Here is a 22598-nt window from a genome sequence, read left to right as displayed (position 1 = left end):
AGTCATTCGCAGACATCCTGGCACCTAGTACATTTATTGGCTGAGAGATCTAATGAATAATTGAGTTGTTAAATCACATTTAAAATGGTGTTTCTGATTGGTCCAGATGCTACAAATAAGTGTATCTTAAAACTTTATTTGAAGTCCACTTTTATTTATTATAGGGTGAAAGTGACATTCAGCCAAGTATGGTAGCCCATACTCAGAATTAGTGCTCTACATTTTACCCATCCAAAGTGCACACACACACACACACACACACACACACACATGGAGCAGTGGGCATCATTTATGCTGCGGTGCTCAGGCAGCAGTTGGGGGTTCAGTGTCTTGCTCAAGGACACCTCAGTCATGGTATTACAGGCCTGAGACTCAAACCTACAATCCTAGGGTTAGGAGTCAAACTCTCTAACCACTAGACCACAACTTCCCCACAGAATATAGTGTGTATGTTGATGTGGTCAAGGAGGATTCAAATGTGCTTGTGATGTTGTAAGATTGGATGACATCATCTGAAGTTGTCATAAATTGACTCTTGGTTGAAATGATGATGCTGTTCAAGTTGTATGTTTTATAAGAACACATGATTTATAGGAAACAATCCCATGAGCTTGATGTTCCCAGCACCATGCTACATCTTAATACATTTTAGTAGTTTGTTGATGTAAGATGTTATTTTATTGTACATTCACCCATTTGTTTAAACTGCATTAGTCAGTCAGGCTTTCTGAGCTATTGTTAAAGACTGTCTGGACTCTGCAGCCGATTCTACAGTTTCTGGATTATCACTGGGCTTTACAACTAATTCTACAGCTGATTCTACAGCTACCATGTTACTCAGTAAAGGCTGACTGGGTTCAGCTGATTCTACAGGTTTTGTACAATCCAAGATGGTAATCGGACTCTGATCACCAACACCAGGATTGAAGAGAGGAACGACTGATCCAGAGAATCTGCTGCTGATGGTCAGGAGATGTTTTTTCTCTGTGACGTTGTAAAAGGACAGCTGACCGTCATCATAATCGAACAGAACTCCCAGTCGTTCAGGTCTCGGTGTCAGAGAGAATCTAATCAATGGATCAGTGTTGGTGTAAAAGCCATATGGACCGTCTGAACACAAGAACCAGAAACCAGATGACACAGTAAAAGCAGAACTGTCTTTTTTAGGAAGGTTTCCCTCTTTTACCACACCAATTATCCAGAAGTTTTTGGGAGGTGTATTTTCTACTGCCAGCTGTACATCCCAATAGTGACGACCAGAGGTGAATATTTGGGCTCCAAAAGCACATAATTCAAATGGAAATCCCTCTCCAGTGTGTTTATATTCTGGACGATCCTTCACCATTTTACAGTCTCTAGAAACAATCAGACCTGGATGTGAACGCTCACGGTCAATAGTGATCTCAACTGTGGGGAAAAACACATGAGCAACAGTTATTTATGCTCTTAAACTCTATGTAGATGTACATGTATATACTGTATAATCTATGGACATAAAAATGAGATATTGCCACACCTGCATGTTTCTTCAGTTCCTCTATATTGATGTCTTCCACAACTACAATAAAAGCAATTCAAGATTTTAGAGAAAGAAAAACTAAAAGCTATAATTGAGGACATCTACAAATGACATCAATATATTACATAAACATTTATGCATTGTTAATTACCCCATATTTAGTAATATTCACATTAGTTCTGGTATACAACACACTGCACAAATACAATGGAGCCCAAAAGTCTAAGACCTTGAATATCTGGGATATAAAATTCTACACTCGGAAATCTTAAAAAAAAAAGAAAAAACCTATTTTTGCAAAAAATTCTATTTTTGTTGATAAAATAATAATATGAATTTATAAAAATGCAACACGAAAGCATTTTGATTATAATTGTTATTTTTGATCATTATAATTGTTTTATTTGAAGTATATAACATCGATATTTACAATGCTCAGCTTTATGTTTTTCATCATCTGAACTGTATGCCTGCCCTGAACTGTCTGCCTGCCCAGACACGACCATGGAGGTTGTTCCCCTATCCTCTGTGCTCTCTGCGCTTACCATCCCAACTTCACTTCTTTGTTCTCTTCTAAGTCCCTCTGTCCCTCCATTCTTGTTTTGTTATGGCACAACCATATGGACCTTGTGTCTGTTCTCCTGTTTCGTGATCTAGTTTTCCTTAGTTCCCTTGATTAGTTCATTCTGTTCACCTATGCCATGTTAATTTAGTCATTAGTCCCTCTCTTGCTTTTGTATAAGTACTCCCTGTTTCTGTTTAATCTTTGGTGGTTATTGTATTGTCTTTGTGCATTCTTCTTGTGTTTCCCTGTGTTTTGTATGGATCTTCTTCTTCTTTTATTTAAATGCTATATTGTAGTATCTTTGTCTTTGTGCAGCTTCCTTCCTCAAGAGCATGGCAACTTCAGCAGTTACAGTTCCTGTAAGTATAGCAAAGAACTAAATATCTTCAAATACCTTCTTTTCTCTGTTTCTCCAGAGATCCCTCCTCACAGTCTAAAACGAGAGAACATTTCAAAGGAAAAGTTAATTATTAATCTGCTTCATAAATACTCCCGACTCTGTAAACTCTGTAAAGCACAATAAGTGTAACCCTGTCATTTAGATGTTAACCATTATCTTGGGTTAAATTTCAATGGACTCAGGGTTTCATCAATAACCCCTGCACTCCAGCTCATTTGTGTCAGGTCATTCTGCCAATCCAGTAACTTGTTTAAATTTTGGGTTTGTCTGATACAACCATCACACTGCTCGTAATGTTCATCTATTTTGTGCATTAACTGGCATAAAATAGAAATGTCTTTAGTTGTGTCAGACTTTCAAAACAGTCAGATCAGATAATGGCAAATGTTCTTGATTATCAGTTGCATCTTCTAATCTTCTATAAATAAGAAACAAAAAGCAGTGGTTTTCTGTTACTCTTGTATGCAGCATTTTTCACGGCTTAAATGCAAAACCATCCCATTTCACCTTAGAATATTAAAGCTGTTTATTATGTTATCATGTTATTATTCAGTAGATCGTTGCTCTGCATAATTGGAGTATATTGACTTTAAACTATCAAGCAAAATTATACTTTAGTTTTGTGGGGGGGGGGGGGTCTTCTTTTTTGTGTGTGTTTTCAAGAAGCAAAGTGAAAGAGATGTACAGGGTGGAATGAACAAGCTTTACAAATACTGTATATGAATATATAACTGAGATGATGTCATACCTGGTTCTTTCTGTAGTTCTTCTGAATTTGTTGCTAAAAACAAAAACAAATAATGTAAGGTTTTAGAGAAAGAACACTACAGCTGTAATTGTGAACATCTACATTTATTAGCATGTATTGGAAGGGCATTTCTTTTATAAAGTGATTATATTCACATTATGTGAAAGCAAGATTTCAGAGTTTATTTGACATGTAGTGGGTCACTTCAGCAGCTGCCGTTATAAAAGTACTGCAAAGATAAATTTCTTTAAATACCTTCTTTTGTCAGTCTCTCCGTAGTTCCCTCCTCACAAACTGAAATAAGAGAATTTCGTTTTGAGGGTTTAATTACCAATTTATTTACACAAATACTCCACTTAATCAACCGCAATAAAATTCTGATGTGAAGCTGATTCATTTACATTTACATATAATCATTTAGCAGAAGCTTTTATCCAAAGCGACTTACAAATAAGAACAATAGAAGAATATTCATATGTTTAATTAATTTTGGGATGTTAAAGTGATGCACATGTAGTTTACTTACTTTCTTTGTCTGGTTTCTTCCCTGAAAAAAAAAAATCAACACTTAAGCATAAAATACCTGCATAAAAACATCTGAAGATATAATCATGCCAGTTGTTTGAACTAGATTGTACCTGTTAGTTTGTGTCTGTATTTGTAAAGAATGAACACAACCAAACCCAGAAGAGCACCGATGAGAAACGTGAGGAAGAGAATCTTCCATGGACCTAAAAAAACAGAAACCAGACGAATCTAAACACCTTCAAAAATATAAATCAATTACAGTAAGTAGAAAATATTTTTGAAACTTTTGCATAATTAAAATGCTATTCGCAACCCATTTTTCTTCTGAAACAGGACTGAGAACACAATGTATGGGATCTGGTTTGATTTTATTGATTGGATGGTAAAGTAAGAGAAACTGATGACTTTAAAAAAAAAAAATTCATTGGTGGAGCAGAATAAAAAGTCACATGCAGAATGTATGCTGATTTATTTTAAATAATTATATTTATAAATCAATTATATTTGCTTAAAATGTAACTTAATGACAAAAAACCTTCAGTTAAGGTCACAGGGGAAAAAACCTAATGGAAACGATCACAGGCCTAGCATTTAAGCTAATTTGATCACTTTGTTTGTGGTTTCTACAAATATCCATGTTCTCTAACCTGGAGACACAATGCCCTGTATGTCCAGTCTTCCTTCTTTTAATTCTCCAGTTCTGAGAGAGACTGAACATGAGACCAGTTGAGCGTCTGAGAGAGAGACGGCCGTCCAGCTGTGGGTAGATATCATCTCATCTTCTCCACGAGTGAGAGACGTTCCTCCAGGACGGAGAACCCTTCCTTCATCTGACGTCCATGAGACGCTGGGCTCTGGATACCAGCCACTGGACCTGCAGCTGATGTTCACACGCCCATCATCTAGAGACTTTGGAGACAGGACAGGAGCGGATCCTAAAGCTGAAGAGAGGAGAGACAGATCTTCAGATCTTCTCCTGATACAAAGACTAGCTTACATACAGTTAGTATGTTCCTGTAGCTCAAGTGGTAAAGAAATGCATTAGCAAGCGCAAAGTTGGGGGGGTTCAAATCCACATTTTAGGGGGACACATGTTAGGAGAAAATTGTTAGCCTGAATGCAATGTAAGTTGCTTTGGATAAAAGCGTCTTCTAAAATGCAAGTATATTGTCTTACACAATAATTGTGTTCTGTGCTTTGAATGTCTGTCCAGGGACTTGAAACAGGGTTGCATTGAGATTGAGACAACAGTTTAAAAGTAGCTCAGTTCTGTGGAAAACAAATTGTGGCTCTTGTTAGTAGACTGTAGGTTAGGTTAGGGTTAGTGAAATAAGTAGACATGCACTTGCAAAATGTTACTTAAATAGTCAGCAGAATGTTCATCAAAATAAAGTGTTCACAGATAAGCAGACAGACTGCTAGTTGACATATAGTTATTTCAAGTTTGTTGGAGCCATTTAATTGTAATTTGTGTTTGTGACACTAGAGGACATATGAGAATTTTTGAGTACATTTAAGCCAACCGCTGATGAGTTACAGGTGTGCAATGGAAGGTCAAACAAACTCTTTGACCGTGCTGTGCGTATTGTGTTGAAGGTACAGGAAATTATGATCGTACTTTAACAGTTTGTTTGAATGAAATATATTTTTTATTAATGAAGAAACAAACTTATGTTTAAGTTGTATTTTTTACTTTATTTTATTTTATTTTGTTATTTGCAATGCCAAGTGGAAAACAAAATGGATCGGCATATCCGACTTTATTATGGACAATGATTTGATTTATTCAAGGTAAAGCACACGTCAGGAACAGACTTCTAAATTCCATCTGTGTCTAAAATAGAAAAAGATTTTTTTTTTATTTTTTTATTATAATTATTTTTATTTACAGACATTGCAGCAATCATTATGTATGGGACCTTTGGACTGTCACAATATCAGATTTTTCGCTATATGATTAATGTGGCCACAATATTTAATTAATATTGAATTTAATTTTTATAAAAATTACTTGGATCAGATTCATCATTTATTTTCCTTGAGTTTTTTTTTATACATTTTTTGTTCAGGGAATCAAATGGCGAACCATTAAACTAGGACCAGTGGTTTTTACCTGATCTCAAATCAGTTTTGTAATTTGTAGAGATGTTTTTAGTCTCATAATTGGCCATGCATAAAACAAACTAAACTGCAAATTAATACAAGAACACATTTTACAGACACTTCATATTTAATGGTATTTGATGAATTGTTAATTGCATTTATATATATTATACTTTCAATAAAACATTTGCATTTAGTTTTAAAGGCTGTTTTTAAGCATGTTTTGGCCTGAGGTTTTATTGCGTCTACACAGTTTTGACCAGCAGGCATCCCCAGTGAGTGTCATTACAAGTGTCCTCAATCATAGTCCTCATTATGCAGGAGAGAATTTTAATGTTTGACTGACTATGGCTTTAATCCAGTATAGATGCTTCCTCACCTGTGATTTTGAGAACCACCTCTTTACTGTCATATGAATGTTCTCCACTCACATAACAGTGAAATGAACCTTCATCATGAAAAGTGAGTTTCTCCAGCCGTAGAGAGACATCTCCGTCCTTCAGTCCACCAGACTGATCTGACCGCAGACTCAAAGAGCTTCGGTTCCTGTACGATTCCTCCTGGACGTCCTGGATCTTCCCATGATTATAGAGCAGAACAGGGTTGCTGAACTGATTTGGACGGTACCAGCGGATCTCCAGAGCTTCCGCGTTCTCAGGAGGAGAGATCCAGCAGGGAAGAATCACTGTGGATCCCACATGAGCCTCTATAGGATCAGGAGGAACCACCACAGTCAACGACACTGAGAGAGACAGAGAATTAATTAATCATTTACAACAAATATTTAAGGTGCAGTCGCATTTACAAATGTGCAAAACTGGCTAGTTTTTTTTTTATTTGCTTATATTTTGACTTAGTGGTTATAGACATGCAATGAGTAGTACAGATTGTGTAGAGTTTAGTATTGCCTTCAGGAACTCGAACTGTGATGAAAAGCTATGGAAATGCCTTCAGTGTGACCACGCTCTGAATCACGTGTGTTATCAGTCCAATGGATCGGTGAGACATCACGGCCGGGGTTACTTAATGACCAGGATGCTTAAAAGCATGTGCGGTGGAGCCAGCATTAGCTTTCTGTCATTCAGCAAGGGCTCTATGTGTGTGTCATTCACTATTTGTTGTGAGTCTTATTAAAGGGTTAGTTCACCCGAGAATTAAAATTGGTTCATCTCCTACTCACTCTCGGAGCATCACTAGGTGTATGTGACTTTCTTCTTCTGCTGGGCAAGAGCAGTCCCAACCTACTGTCTTCAAGCTTCTGATCAGGGAGCATCACTTTTTATACTCCCCTGAATTAAGAGTCAGAGTTGCGTTCCCAGGTCAAAGGCTTATAGTGGAAGACATTTGTGCAGACCACCATTCTCACTGGATAGTCTTCGTCTAGTTCAGCCATCCCCTGCCGCTTCGCCGCTTCAGGGCACCAATCTATCCACTTTGATTATAACAGAGTTCAGTCTCAAGAGGTGGTCCCTCCTCTCAACAGGGAGTCCGAGTTCTACAGCAAGTACTTCACTGTTCCAAATAAGAATGGAAGGTTGCATTGCGAGAGGCCTCCACTCGCTTTAGAGTTTTGTCAAGCTGAGGTCTCTACTCCAAGAGTGGCCATTTTTCTGAGTGTTGTCAGGGAGTTTCTGAGGCCTCCACTTGCCAGAGCTCCACTAGGCAGGTTAGCGTGGGGTGTAGAGGCCTTCTCTCACTTTAGAGAGTCATTATGCCGAGGCCTCCATTCCTAGAGCTCATCTCCATCCTTCCCCATCACAGGAGGTTCCATAGATTGGCTTTAGGGGTCAAAAAGGGGTTCTTCTCTTCGGCCTTACACTCTCACCCTGCACTTTTATCTAGTGTGTGGATGCTGCACTGGCTCCTCTGTGACTCCAGGGCATCTGCATACTCAACCACATCGATGATTGATTGGTTGATATTAGCTCAATCTGAACAGATGGCAGTTCAGCACTAAGAAGGTGTTCTGAGTTGAGCTGAGGTTAAGACATAAAGCCAAGAAAATTGTGCTTTCTCCATTACAGAAGACCACTTATCTGGGCGTGTTGTGGGATTTTACCATGATGCAGGCATGTCTTACTCCTGCTCAGATCGAGTCAATCCTCACTGCAGTCACGAAAGTAAGAGAAGTTTCCCAAGGGGAAACCCACTTTTCATGCTCAGTGTCACGCTGCCCTGCCTTCGTGCCATAGACCTGGAGGAAACCTTGGCTAATTGCCCAGTGCTGGGAGCTCCTTATCCCTGAATAACGCTAGCGACCTTGAGTGGACACTCAGCCCACAGTTTGTGGACCAGTTGCCATCTCATGTGGCACACCAACCGGCTGGAAATGCTGGCCGTGTTTCTATCATTGAAATACTTTCTCCAAGATCTAAGGCCGGTGACACACTGGATGCGTGGCGTAAGCGTCTCAGCTGCGTGGCGTGTCCGTTTTTAATTCGGCTCCCATGTTAACAGGTTAGAGCTTGCAGACTGCCTGTGTGAGATGCGCAGAAAACATGTGCATGCTAGAAATAGAACCGACGCCTATTTTTAACGCGACATGCAAGCGTGTTGGAAGCGTTTCCAGGTAAAAAGAATAGGAAAATATGTTTATATCATTGTCATTTTGTACACAAATACATATTAATTCATGACATTTTGATGTTTGAAAGTCTATAGGTTGACATAAATTCAGATATAAATGTAATTTTAAAAAAATAATAATAATTATCGATTTTTAAATATTGTACCTGTCAAACATAGTCTATTTTGCAATCAAGACTGTTGACGGTGTCCTTTATCAATAGGCTTTATATTTATGCTTAACATGAAGGTGTAGGGTAGGTGTGTAAAAAAACAGTGGAAATTGTTGTCATGAAGACAAGATCCTGGTCTGTCGGCGCCTCCCTACATGTCACCTACAGCAGCAGCAGCGTGCCAGCGCCGCGTCAGGCACGATTCTGGTGTGTAAAGACACAGAAAACGCGAAGCAGCCGCCACGCAACTGACACGCAGCAGAAACGCCATGCTCACGCCACGCAGCCGGTGTGTCACCGGCCTAAGATATCATCATGTGTTGGTGCACACCGACAACACAAGTGATGATCTCCTATATTAATCACCAGGGAGGTCTGTGTTTGTGCCTACAAGCTGGCACATCAGATCCTTCTGTGGTCCCAGGGCAAACTCCTCTTGCTGAGAGCAGTTCACATCTCTGGGCATCTCAATATAAGAGTAGACATCCTGTCGAGGCAGGGGCCGAAGCCCTGGAAATGGAGGCTTCACCTCATGGTGGTGAAGTAGATACGGAGAGTTTTTGGCCAGGCTCAGGTGGACCTGTTTGCAATGCAGATGACATTCCATGACAGGGTCCATCTGCTGCTAATAGCCCCAGTCTGGCTGGGCCAAGTATGGTTCTCTGACCTGATTTAACTTTTTGATGGCTCTCCATGGGAGATTTCCATCAGGAGGGATCTCCTCTCACTGGTGGAGGATAAGATCTCTCAACGCCAGTGAGAGCTGTGGAAGACATAGGTGTGGCCTCTGAGGGGGCACAACTCGTAGCTTCTGTTCTCTCAACCAAGTTTGTTGAGACCATCCTCCAATCCAGAGCTCCCTCTACATGGAAAATGTATACCTTGAAGTAGAAGCTTTCCAATTCTTGGTGCGGAGACCGCCAACTCAACCCAGTTAACCTGTTAACCAGGCCCCCCATTATGGGACTCACAGCAGAAAGTGCCCTACCTAACTTAAAACTGTAACAGTTTCTTACTTCAGTATGTTATACACATCAAAAGAGAAAAAAAAAATTTACACACTGATTGTTTTTCATATGATATAAAAATACATAAATTAAGTCCTGGACCAATCTAGAAAAGTAATGGGTTGAAAGTCAAATGTCTCATGAGTTTATATTTCAAATCTGAAGAAGATTCCATGAAAAATGTGATTACTGCAAACATTTTTCTGATGCTATGTCAAGTCCCCCCCACCTCCCCACCACAAAATATAAAAAATATTTACTAACTGTATTGAAGGATTCTACAAACTATTTTAGATATTAAACATACCACTTTTTTCAATTATAAAACAATAGACAGAAATATCATATAAGTGATTTATTTGAGCACTAGAAAAATATAATAGGAATAATTTGAGTAAGAAAAATAAAAAAGATTTAACTTTGTATGCCAATTACAGAACATCCTGAGATTGCTAGAAATGCAGTATTTACAATGAATTCTGGTCATATAGTCAACTATCATGTGCTGATGTGAAGATGGCAGTTATAGAGATGGTAATCATATAAATGCACCATAAAGTAAATCATCCCACTCTATTCATTTGGCTGGCATACACATTCATAGCTGTGATTACACAGTAACGGCATGCTAATTTGCGCTCAAATCATGCAGATACAGGCACATTCAACATAAAACACACATATATTAAAAAAAAAAATGAAATCTTCTGCCTATCTTTCACTTTTTGTAATGGGTGGTCTCATTCTGTTTGTGACACTGTACACTACAAAACTATGCCGTTTTTTTACTACCAAGGCACAGTTTCCTAAAGTGTGAAGTCTGAAAGTGAAGTGACATTCAGCCAAGTATAGTGACCCATACTCAGAATTTGTGCTCTGCATTTAACCCATCCGAAACGCACACACACAGAGCAGTGAACACACACACACACTGTGAGCACACACCCGGAGCAGTGGGCATCATTTATGCTGCGGCGCCCGGGGAGCAGTTGGGGGTTCGATGCCTTGCTCAAGGGCACCTAAGTCGTGGTATTGAGGGTGGAGAGAGAACTGTACATGCACTCCCCCCACCCACAATTCCTGCCGGCCCGGGACTCGAACTCACAACCTTTCGATTGGGAGTCCGACTCTCTAACCATTAGGCCACGACTTCCCTACCTGCATTGTGTGCCACTTTTGGCTCCTTTCTTTTACTTTAGCTGTGCTCTGCCACACTATGGAGGGATTTGTAAGTCTGGTGGCATTGTTCCCATGGCGTTTTGACCAGCTCAAGTTCCTGAATGAGAAAATCTCTACTTCCTAGAGAGAATGAGATGCTGTGACTTAGTGCCACACTTCTGGCATGCCTGTGAGCGATTACTTCATTCCTGATGCTGGTTCCACTGCACAAGCTTTTAAGCATCGTTTAAGAGATGCTCTTTACTCATATTACTGTTATTTGGCTGGCTATTTCTTTAAGGAAGAAATCTGCTTGCATTTTGACTTATGCTTGGGTCCTCTCCCTGCTTACCGTGGTGATAAGATACATAGAAGACTGTCATCACTCAATGGCTGGATGTCTGAGTGGTGCCTGCAGAATATTGTAGGTTTCATAGACAATTGGAAAAGTTTTTGGGGCAGACCTGACCTGCTTAAAAAAGAGATGGTCTTTATCCCTCCTGGGGTGGTGCCGCTCTTCTCTCTTAGAATTTATAATTGACCAGGACTGAAAGCAGACAGACTGGCTAAACCGACCATCTGCTAGACACCTCAAGCCACAGAAATTAGTTAATTATCAGCACATAGACTCTTTCACTTAGATATCACACTATAGAGACTGTGTCTGTTACCTGAATTAGAAAATACAAAAAACATCCAAACCAATTTAACTGATGTTCATCAAACAAAAGTGTGGTCTTTAAGTATAACTTGTTTAAAGTAATGGTGCTTCATATAACATTATCCAGAGAAACAAATGTTAATGATAAAACACGTTTCACGACCTACTCATTGTCGAAATCATACTCTAGATTTAATACTGTCACATGGAATTGATGTTGATGGTGTTGAAATTATTCAGCCAAGTGATATCTCAGATCATTATTTAGTTCTGTGCAAACTTCATATAGCCAAAATTGTAAATTCTACTTCTTGTTACAAGTATGGAAGAACCATCACTTCTACCACAAAAGACTGCTTTTTAAGTTATCTTCCTGATGTATCCAAATTCCTTAGCATATCCAAAACCTCAGAACAACTTGATGATGTAACAGAAACTATGGTCTCTCTCTTTTCTAGCACTTTAAATACAGTTGCTCCTTTACGCTTAAGGAAGGTTAAGGAAAACTGTTTGACACCATGGTATAATGAGCATACTCGCACCCTAAAGAGAGCAGCCCGAAAAATGGAGCGCAGCTGGAGGAAAACAAAACTAGAGGTATTTCGTATTGCTTGGCGGGAAAGTAACATATCCTACAGAAAAGCATTAAAAAACAGCTAGATCTGAAGATTATTCTCTTTCAGAAGAAAACAAATACAACCACAGGTATTTATTCAATACAATGGCTAAAGAGAGTTTGACTCCTAACCCTAAGGTTGTGGGTCCGAGTCTCAACTACAGTATCTCATTCTCAACTTTAGGATAGGAAGAATTGTATAAACCTTTATGTTAGACCCTATTCCATCTAAGCTCCTAAAAGAGGTGCTTCCAGAAGTCATAGATCCTCTTCTGACTATTATTAATTTCTCATTGTTATTAGGATATGTCCCCAAAAACCTTCAAACTGGCTGTTATTAAGCCAAAAAATAAAAAATAAATACTAGATCCCAAAGAACTAGTTAATTACAGACCGATCTCAAATCTTACTAGAAAAGTTAGTATCCCACAATTATTTTCCTTCTTAGAGAAAAATTGTATATGTGAGGATTTCCAGTCAGGATTTAGAGAGTAATACCAATAATAGTACCAAACCAATAATTTGTACACAAGTAAAGAATACAGATGGAGGTAGAAATTGTTATTTTGTCTATTGTCCTCTATGCTTTGACTATGGGCTATCTGCAGCCTCTCTCAATACACTTTTCTTATCACTGATCTCGGGAAAGCTACTCATTGTTGCATTTATTTCATTAGGATAGCTAGAATTACCTATTCGAACAAACTGCTTTCTGTTAGCTTGTTGTAAGAATGCTGGGATTCCAGGGAACTCTTGAACATTAAAAACTAAGGCCTTAACAGACGTGAATAACTTTCCCACAGTCAGTGATAATGCAACTATCACGTTATCTCTCTGTACCTGGATAACATCTGCCACTGCTGCCAAATGACTCACTGATTGAAGTTTGTCTTGCCCTAGCACCTTGTGTCTTCTCGCCCTGGACCTCCTCCTCAGACTGCCGCTACTTATCCTCAGATGTTTAGCTAGGTTTGTCTTTCCAAACACATCACACACAGCGTCACTGCTGTCTTTACAGCTAAAATACAGCCAGACATGACTTCTTTTGTGGTCAGCCATAGTCACTCTGCAGTCTGCAGTCTTTGTTGCAGGAAATGAAAGGGCTGCAGCGGCCAGCTCCGTCACAGAGCCGCAGTGCACACACAACTGACCAGCGGAAGGAGAAGTAGTTCCTTCCCCTAACCAGATATAATTAGACTTTTCTGGTGACAGCAAGTTACTTATAATAACATAAACACTCACTCCAAATGACTAAGTTTAAATATCGATCTTTTTATATGAGAATCGATACTAGAGCAGGAGACGTTGGGATCATAAATATCGATACATTAGTATCGATCCAAACATCACTAGTACTGAGACTGCTCTAATTAGAGCTACAAATGACCTGCTTTTATAATCTGATCATGGTTCTATCAGTATTAATGCTACTGGATCTTAGTGCTGCGTTCGACAATATTGACAGCCACTTTCTCTTGAATAAACTAGAAAACGTTGTTGTCATTAATGAAAGTGCATTAGCATGGTTCAAATCGTACTAATCTGACCGCCATCAATTTGTAGCAGTGAAGGAAGATGTATCATATCAATCACAAGTGCAGTATGGAGAACCTTAATGCTCAGTGCTAGGGCCGCTACTCTTCATGCTTTATATGTTACCCTTGGGAGATATCATCAGGAAACACCATGTTAGCTTTCACTGTTTTGCTGATAATACTCAGCTCTATATTTCTTTAGTGGCCCGAAGAAACATACCAATTTGAAAAATTATTAGAATGCAAAGTTGATATAAAAAACTGGATAACAAGTAATTTCTTACAGCTAATTTCTGAAGAAAAAGAGGTGTTAATAATATGACCAAAAACTCTGCATGTAATAACCTAGAACGCTGTCTAAGACTTGATGGCTGCTCTGTCAATGCTTCGTCAAAACGTTTAGTTTTAGTAAAGATTTTTAAATCTTTTTTTTTACTTATAAAGCCCTGAATGGTTTAGCACCTCAGTATTTGAACAAGCTCTTGTTACATAATAGTCCTCCACGTCCTCTGCTTTCATAAAACCTGGCAATTTGATAAAACCTAGAATATCAAAATCATCTGCGGGCGGCAGATCATTTTCTTATTTGGCGCCTAAACTCTGGAATAACCTACCTAACATTGTTCGGGAGGCAGATATACTGTTGCATCTCTTTAACCTGGCTTACACATAACATCCAGTACGTATCCAGACCAGATGGTGGATCAGCACCTAGAAAGGACCTCTACATCCCTGAAAGACAGCGGAGACCAGGACAACTAGATGAGCCCCAGATACAGATCCCCTGTAAAGACCTTGTCTCAGAGGAGCACCAGGACAAGACCACAGGAAACAGATGATTCTTCTGCACAATCTGACTTTGCTGCAGTCTGGAATTGAACTACTGGTTTCGTCTGGTCAGAGGAGAACTGGCCCCCAACTGAGCCTGGTTTCTCCCAAGGTTTTTTTCTCCATTCTGTCACCGATGGAGTTTCGGTTCCTTGCCGCTGTCGCCTCTGGCTTGCTTAGTTGGGGTCACTTCATCTACAGCGATATCGTTGACTTGATTGCAAATGATTACCTTGATACTATTTGAACTGAGCTGAATGATGACATCACTGAATTCAATGACACACTCTTTTTCCTATTTAATGCTGTTCAGTTGTTTTTTCAGAATCTGTATTGTTAAAAGTGCTATATAAATAAATGTGACATGTCTTGTTTGTCATAGACATGCGACGAGTAGAGATGTGAGTAGAGGGTGTAGTCACAATAGGCATGGCTGCACTGAACTAAGCCTGAACATGATTCTGAAAATGAAAGTCATGACATATGCCAAGTATGGTAACCTATACTTGGAAGTGGTGCTCTGCATTTAACCCATCCAAATGCACACACACGGCAGTGAGAAGTGAACACACCCCCGGAGCAGTAGCTAGCTATATATCCAGCACAAGGGGTTCAGTGCCTTGCTCAAGGACTCTTCAGTCATGGGTATTGGGAGTGGAAGAGCGCGCTGTTCATTAATTCCCCCTACTTCAACTCCTGCCAGCACCAAGACTCGAATCTGCGACCTTCAGGTTACAAGTGCAACTCTCTAACCATTATCCCCCCTCCCCAATGTCCTACACTCACACTTGCACTAAACTTTCCTGGCCAGAGCACGCATATGTCATGTATGAAATACCAGAGAAAACCACTTTCACTAATATTCTACTGAATAATTAATAATGATTAATTCATAATTTATGCCGTGCATTGATTTTTACTTGTATGTATCAGAAAATTATCACGGAGGCTTCTGAGGTTAATGAAATAATTTACTCACAAACTACATTTCCTGTTCATCAACAAGGTAAGAACCAGATATATTACAAACCCAAAAATACTTGATTGAATTAAATGTATTGAAAACTGTAGTGTAGTGTAGTGGTTGTAATAGAATATGATTGCGTTGTAATGGTAACAGTAGAGCACACAAAACATTATATGTTCCATGCTCACAGGTGATTAGTGCTTACACTGCATGCGTACCACGACTGAGCACAAATGTACCGTGCCCCAGCCCACCTTTTCCAACCGGGCTAGGGCAGGCTAAAACGAACCGCGCCCAATCGTGGCACAGAGCACGCACACATACACACTAGTCAAATGAACTGGGCTCCGGGGGTCAAACATGCTCAAGTGTGGTTCAGAACGCCTGGTGTGATTACAACCATAGTTGTTTACTGTTTAGATTCAAGATGAATGGCGTGCTCAATCCCTTTTAAGTTTGATTTGGGTGCTCTTCGGTCCAAAGTAGAACATCTTAAGAGGCAGTGTAGAGAAAAAGAAATCTCTGATAGCCGAGGCACTCCATAATTAAAATGTCTTTATTGCAAAAATGACATGTCCTAAATGGACAACTTTAAAATGCCCACGCGTAGCTGCATGGGGCCTTCTTCCTTCTACATTGTCAATTTGTATATTGTCAATCCTTACCCACCTATTTGTATTTTTTTGTATTTTTTATTCCTTATTGTGTTTTTTGTTCTGTCGCTGTTATGTTGCACTGCGGAGCTCTGTCACGAAAACAAATTCCTCGTATGTGTGAACATACCTGGCAATAAAGCTCATTCTGATTCTGATTCTGATTCTTCTGATTCAGGGCATAGTGAAGCAGATAAAAAACTGATATTAAAATGACAAAGACACACAGGTAGAAGCAAACACACAGGTGCTGACAATCAGTATTGAAGGTCTGCAGGTAATTACTAGGACACGCCTCTCACACGTTCTCAGCACTAAAGCTATTAGTCACAATAATAAACAGAAACACAGGCAACAGATAGCATGCATATATATTCATGCATACATTGCTAGGGCACACCTCTCACATGATTCTCAACACCGAAGCTGCTGGTCACAACAATAAACAATGAAGCAACAGATAGCATGCACATACATTCATGCATATATTGCTAGGGCACACCTCTCACATGATTCTCAGCAATAAAGCTGTTGGTCACAATGTAAGCAAAAAACACAAGCAACAGGTAGCATGCATATATTCATGCATACACCTTCATGCATACATATGCATACACATATACATATACAATATATGAAAAGAGTAGTTACAGGAAAGAACAATATTACAAAATCACAGAAAAGGTCTATAATCTATCTCCTCATTTAATCCTGGATAGTCCATTGCTTTGAAACTCCATATCCAAAAGGTTTCACGTTGCAATAACTGTTTTAAAATAATTTCAATTCCCTGAATTCTCAAAGATGAAGGGTCACTATGGTGTATTTCTTTATAATGTTTGGCCATAGGGTAATCTTCGTTATTGACTCTAATTGCGTATTTGTGTTCATAAAACCGCTCTTTTAGTTTTCTTTTAGTTCTGCCCACATAGAAACACCCACATGGGCATTGTAGGCGGTAGACCACATATTCAGAGTTGCAGTTAATAAAACCATTAGTCTTAAATTCTCTCTGCGTTCTCAGATCACAAAAAGTATTACTTTGAATGACACCCTCACAATGACTGCAAGATCCACACCTATAGGTTCCCCACAACCCTTTTTCTAGCCATGTTTTTTGTCTAGGACCTGGAAGGTAACTTCTTACAAGTTTGTCCCTTATGGATGGTGCCTTCTTGAACACAGTCATCGGCGGCTCTGGAAAAACGTCTTTCAGAATAGAATCACTTTGAATTAACCCCCAATTGGACTTAATTATTTGTTTCATTTCAGAGGCACTACTACTATATTGGGTAACAAAGACAGGTCTAGAGTTGTTATTAGCCATGTCTTTCCTCCGCTTTTTTTTCTTTAGTAGATCAGAGCGTGTTGTGGAGCGTGCTTTTATTATTGCTTTTTCTATTATCATTGGTGAGTAGCCCCTAGCCCTGAACCTTAATGTCATGTCTTGAGCCTGCATTTCGAAATCAGAGTCATTATTGCAAATGTGTCTGAAATTGTCCAAAAGGAATGTTATCTTTCAGGCTCCTTAGATGGAAGCTGTCAGCCCTCAATAAAGTGTTTCTGTCTGTGCTTTTCCTATATATTGTTGTGTGCAAAAGATTGTTGTCATCTATGGAGATAGTCAAGTCCAAAAAATTAATAGATGTTTAATTGATAGTTTTATATTAGGGTTAATTGTATTGATGTACTCATGAAACTGCAAAAGTTCTTTCTCAATCCCAGACCAAACAAAGAGGATATCATCAAAAAAGCGCTCCCAAAATACTATCTGGTCACATTACCCTAACATAAGTACAGCCTATATGTTATTGTAACCATGATATCCAATAGAAATTGATCATGTGTATGAATTACTCAGAGGCAATTAAGATGAATTAAATCTAAGCATGTTCTTACCTGAAGTCTCTATGAGGAGATTCACCAGTAAAATGACAATTATCGACAACATGCCTGTGAAAATACACAGACTCCATTAGAACAAACTCTGAGGGAGATTCCAGGATAGTGTAGATCTGGAAGTGATCTAACACTGTCATGTATATCATACACTCCCATCACATTTTTGAGCTTACAGTGGAAGTGTCATGTGACTGAGAGCAACATTGTAGATTTTAAGACCAAAAAAAAAAAGGATTTTAAAAAGGTATTTTTGATTAAGATCTCTAGTTTAATTCTCTACTTCACTTCACATGCTATAACAGTTTGCTATGCTGTAGCTGTATAGTTAAAACCCCCAGTGAGTCCAGTTATCCAAACACACCCTTCGTTGTGGCAAAGCCATGTCAGGTTTTTCTTGTGCATCAAGGGATTTATGTAATAAATGAGGTAAGTTTTTAGAATTTATGTACATCTTGGCATCTTCATCCGGCATTTTGTTTTTTACGTGATATTCCAAAATGTACATAAAAATGGGTGGAGAGCAACACAGATAGTGAAAGAGCCCTGTGATAGGACTACAGTACATCTCTCTCTCTCTGTCTCTCTCAAACAACCATATGGCAATTATTTTTGTGATAAAAGTCCTAAAAAATAAAATGTTTATTGTTTATTGTAAAATGGATCCCCATTAGCTGTCACTAAAGTGAACGAGCTAGTCTTCCTGGGGTCCAAAACAAAAATAAATCACAATGTTAATATAAAAACAGTATAGCACTATAACATTATATACATCAATACACATCATCATCACAAATTAGTCTGAATAAATGATTACAGTATTACATTCATAAAATAAATATGTCCTTTCCTTACTCACAATTTGAAATAGTGCTTTCTCAGATGGTACCTAAAAGAGTCTTTGCCATACATTTTCTGTATATTCAATGGGCAATTATCCCAATGATTGCTGGCACGATAAATAACAGTTCTCTTTAAAGCATTTGATTTCGGGCGGGGTAACATCATCAGGCATCATCCACAGACCGAGTCACATGAGAAGGAACCCGATCACACCTAACAATTTGGTCATATAAGAAACTGGTTGAGAAGAATAGACAATGTTTCTAAAAAACTTAATTGTATTAATTTTGTCACTTTAAATCATTAATCCTTTCAAAGCTAATCATTATTTGTTCTTCATTTTCTTTGCATAAATTGAAAGTGCGGGTCTTAATGAATCTGTCCCGTGTAACAGCTCACCCCAGTAGAGGATAGTTTGTAACAACGGAGATAAAAAGTAGCAATAAGCTCTTTCTTTCTTTTTTTTAACTAAATAATTATTATTATTATTCCGTGTCGGAAAGGGGCTTCCATGAGTTTTATTTGTTTTATATCTGAAAGTTTCAGAGCTCACGCACAAACAGCCACTGAGTTATAGTGATGCTCAATAAAACGTGTTAACAGAGACATACCTGATCAGACTGTGCAATGAGAAACACAAACTCACCGGAGACAACGACTCCTCCGTGACAGTAAATCACAGAAGTCAAAAGTAGAAGAAGTGTGAATATAAACGGTAAGCTACACCAAACCAAGCGTGCTCCTTTCGTCTTACTTGCTTTTCTACTCGGTCAGATGATGAATAGCTTTATATGCGATATGATTGTGAACGATGATTTTTACGATGTGCGTGTGTGTGTGTGTGTGTGAGGCGCGTGATCCACATAATGACTTGTTCATTTCCCTGCAGATAATCACATGAGAGGAAAGACCGAAATACTGTATGCTGAGCGTTAGATTATGAGAAGATCCTCATTCCTGCCTTCGATGATCAACAGCTGTGGGAAATTTTACATTTGAGATATTCGGGGGTTTTATAACAGTGTTATACTGGAGTTCAGAGTTCATATTAACAAGCAAAAGACCAAAAGAGTGTCAGGATTAAGGAAAACGCTTGATATAACTTAAATGTTTGTGCGTGTTAATTCATGGCATTATTCCCAGCTCTACTATATTATCACATTTATGTAGATCTGAACACTGATAGTCTCTTACTGACAGACAGAGAGAGCGCCACCTACAGACAGCTCAGGATTAATAACTGAGAAATCACTGCTCTGCTCTGTTAGGAATCTGATGGTTTGCTCACAACCCTTTAATGATTTTTTGTCCTCATCAACTTTAATCATGACAAGTTACGAGCATCATGACATTTCTTTGTTCTCTTATATTTTCATCTTCAAATGTGTCAAACCCTTCCTGGTTAGGAAACAGTGTTGCATGAAACAGAAACTTCATTCACGGAGTTTCTTCTGACAGCATCACATCCAGCCAATCAGCTGATGTTTCTGGAAACCAGCCGTCAAACGAGGACAAAGATGTAGACCAACCTGTTGAACAGCGTCTTTGAAAGGTATCTCACATCCTCCTGATCAGTGACTTCAGAACACGTAGAAGAAAGCACACGAGTCACGTGTCAAACCTTAAACTTGCACATCAAAACGATTCTCTAACTTCTAACACACCGTGAGCTATAAGAAAAGTGTATTTTCCTTACACTACTGTAAAGTGAGCGTAGAGTGGATGAAAAGCACTTGAAAAGTTTGGTATGTAACACAATACACACAGATGGATCAATAAATAAACCGATAGCTGAACTGCATTGGCAATGACTGTATTTACAGTATTCTAGCAGTTTCTTGGTCCTCTGATGAAAGACTTTATCTGCCCTCCATAGGCAGTCACCTCTCGGTTCTGCACAAATACAGCACATAGAACAATACTCCTGTACACAGAAGAGTGAATGTACTGTATTCTGCAATTATACTGTGTTTAAACAGTACAAAACCCCTACAGTACAGTCTTCTGTAAGCATATAAATGATAGAATCTCCAGAGCATTAGAATGTTGCTTGATTGGTAGAACTAGTTCAGTTTAACAGACTTCTGTTCTCTTCTACACCTCACAGCTTGAGTAGAACTGAGGCCAGTTCAGACTCGTTCTGTCCATGTGTTCTTCTTCTTCAGCGCACGAGTCACTTCAGCAGCTACAGTTCCTGTAACAAACGTTTCTCTGTTTCCTCCTCACTGTCTAAATGAGAGAAAATATCAGTGGCAGGTGTTTCACCCATTCTCCAGACTTTATAAACCGCATTACACTTTAACCCTTTCAGAGAGAGAGACAGAATATCTGATGAAATCATCTGAATTCTCCAGACACGAGCAGTTTTGGTGTTTGATTATATTCACGTGCGTTCATTTCAGCTTTGATGATGTGAGGGCTATATACATATTTCCCATTTTTGGCTGTTATAATGACTATTTCAAGAGGAAAACGCCTGCAGTGTGTGATGTACAGGATACAGTAGATCAGTAATAAGACAATATGGATTGAAGCCAGCTAGAATTAGTTTAATAATTCTGTTCCTGTGAGGGAATTTAAGGTCTGTGTTTCGTTTGATCCTCTAATAGCATTAGAATATTATTCATTCTTTCTTTTCTATTAATAAAAGTGGACTCTGAAATCAAAATTTGAGTTTTCTTACTAGCAAAAGACCAAACTAGTGTCATATTATTGAAAATACTTTAATAGTTACAGTAAGCTTCTTTATGTTTGTGTCTTAGATAAGCGCTTGAGAAAGACTGTAAAAACCTTTCCTCTCTGTAGACAGAAGATGAATGTTGATCAAACACACCTGCCTGTAATTCTCTAGTAACCCTGAAGAGCTAAACTCTGCAGGACACACACACACTTGACCAAATACCCGAGATAGATCATATAAAGACTGAGAATCAAACCCATGACCTTGACCCTGGCTGAAGATGAGTGTGTTGTGCTCTTACAGTGAAGGCTGACTGGGTTCAGCTGATCCTACAGGTTTGGGCCAATTCAGGATGTTTATGATGTTCTGATGTGTTCCTCTGATGAACACTAGATGGAAACACAGCATTATTGAGTGTTGATACACTCACGTGAAGTATTCAGTGCATGTGCTTTATGTGAGGAAAACCTACATTAACATAAGCAATGTATATCTCTAATATAGCAGTGTTCGTGCAGAAAGGTAACGTGGAAGATTTGCCAGTAACAACTGACATATACAAACATAGTGGTATATTCCAACAAAAGTTAGCTTTTAGCAATGATGAAGAAAGCAAGAGAGCAAAAAGCTGTAAAATGTTCTATCATTAATCGAGGAATGTCTTCCTTTAAAGGAGAGGGTTGTAAGGTTGATTTGATAGACTGGAGAAGTTTAGGCCAGGTATCACTGAATGGTCTGAGTAATACTGTATTAATACGCTTTTCCTTACTAAATTCTTCATAACAAATCAGAGTCCCATCCGTATTTATACATTTAGAAATAGATATCAGATTCTTTTCTACACATTCTTTATTTAATATCGTCCTGTTTTTATATATGATATATTGATTATTCCATACAATGCCTTTGTGAGGTGAGAGCATTTGAAAACTTTAAAGCACCACAGCGGTTAAATGATAAATTAGGGATGAATAACCAGGGAGCATTTCCTCCAAGCATACACTGCTGGATCCAGTCGATCTTAAACACCTGACTGAGAGATGGGAAATCAATAGCAGTAAAGCCTCCCTCAGCGCGGATACATTCAGTCTTGCTTCTCCAAATAAACTGAAATAAGAGAGAGTCACTTGCTGTTCTTTTGTCCACATCA

General features: G+C 38.8%; 1 protein-coding gene across 1 annotated transcript; it reads right to left on the bottom strand.

Moving 5' to 3' along the window:
- Positions 1–668: 668 nt before the first annotated feature.
- Positions 669–19487, bottom strand: LOC132095519 (butyrophilin subfamily 1 member A1-like). The gene is made up of 9 exons (XM_059500602.1): positions 19415–19487; positions 17926–17979; positions 6243–6605; positions 4408–4701; positions 3871–3963; positions 3759–3779; positions 3488–3628; positions 1517–1558; positions 669–1407 (listed from the first exon to the last, which is right to left on the bottom strand). The coding sequence occupies exons 2-9, from the start codon at positions 17975–17977 to the stop codon at positions 719–721; spliced, it is 1695 nt and encodes a 564-aa protein (XP_059356585.1). The 5' UTR covers positions 17978–17979; positions 19415–19487; the 3' UTR covers positions 669–718.
- Positions 19488–22598: the final 3111 nt, after the last annotated feature.

This window comes from Carassius carassius, chromosome 2, assembly GCF_963082965.1.
Source record: "Carassius carassius chromosome 2, fCarCar2.1, whole genome shotgun sequence".
In the NCBI taxonomy this organism is placed as follows: Eukaryota; Metazoa; Chordata; class Actinopteri; order Cypriniformes; family Cyprinidae; genus Carassius; species Carassius carassius.
Note: the sequence above shows the minus strand (reverse complement) of the source record. Positions and strands in the feature narration are given on the sequence as shown.

Bases quoted from the DNA above. Each gene is read 5' to 3' on its own strand.
- LOC132095519 (XM_059500602.1), bottom strand. From the start codon at position 17,977: ATGTTGTCGATAATTGTCATTTTACTGGTGAATCTCCTCATAGAGACT. The intron at 6,606-17,925 runs GTAAGAACATGC...TGTCTCTCTCAG, and splicing joins TCTCCTCATAGAGACTTCAG to TGTCGTTGACTGTGGTGGTT. The intron at 1,559-3,487 runs GTATTTAAAGAA...CTTTTATTGTAG, and splicing joins GGAGAGACTGACAAAAGAAG to TTGTGGAAGACATCAATATA.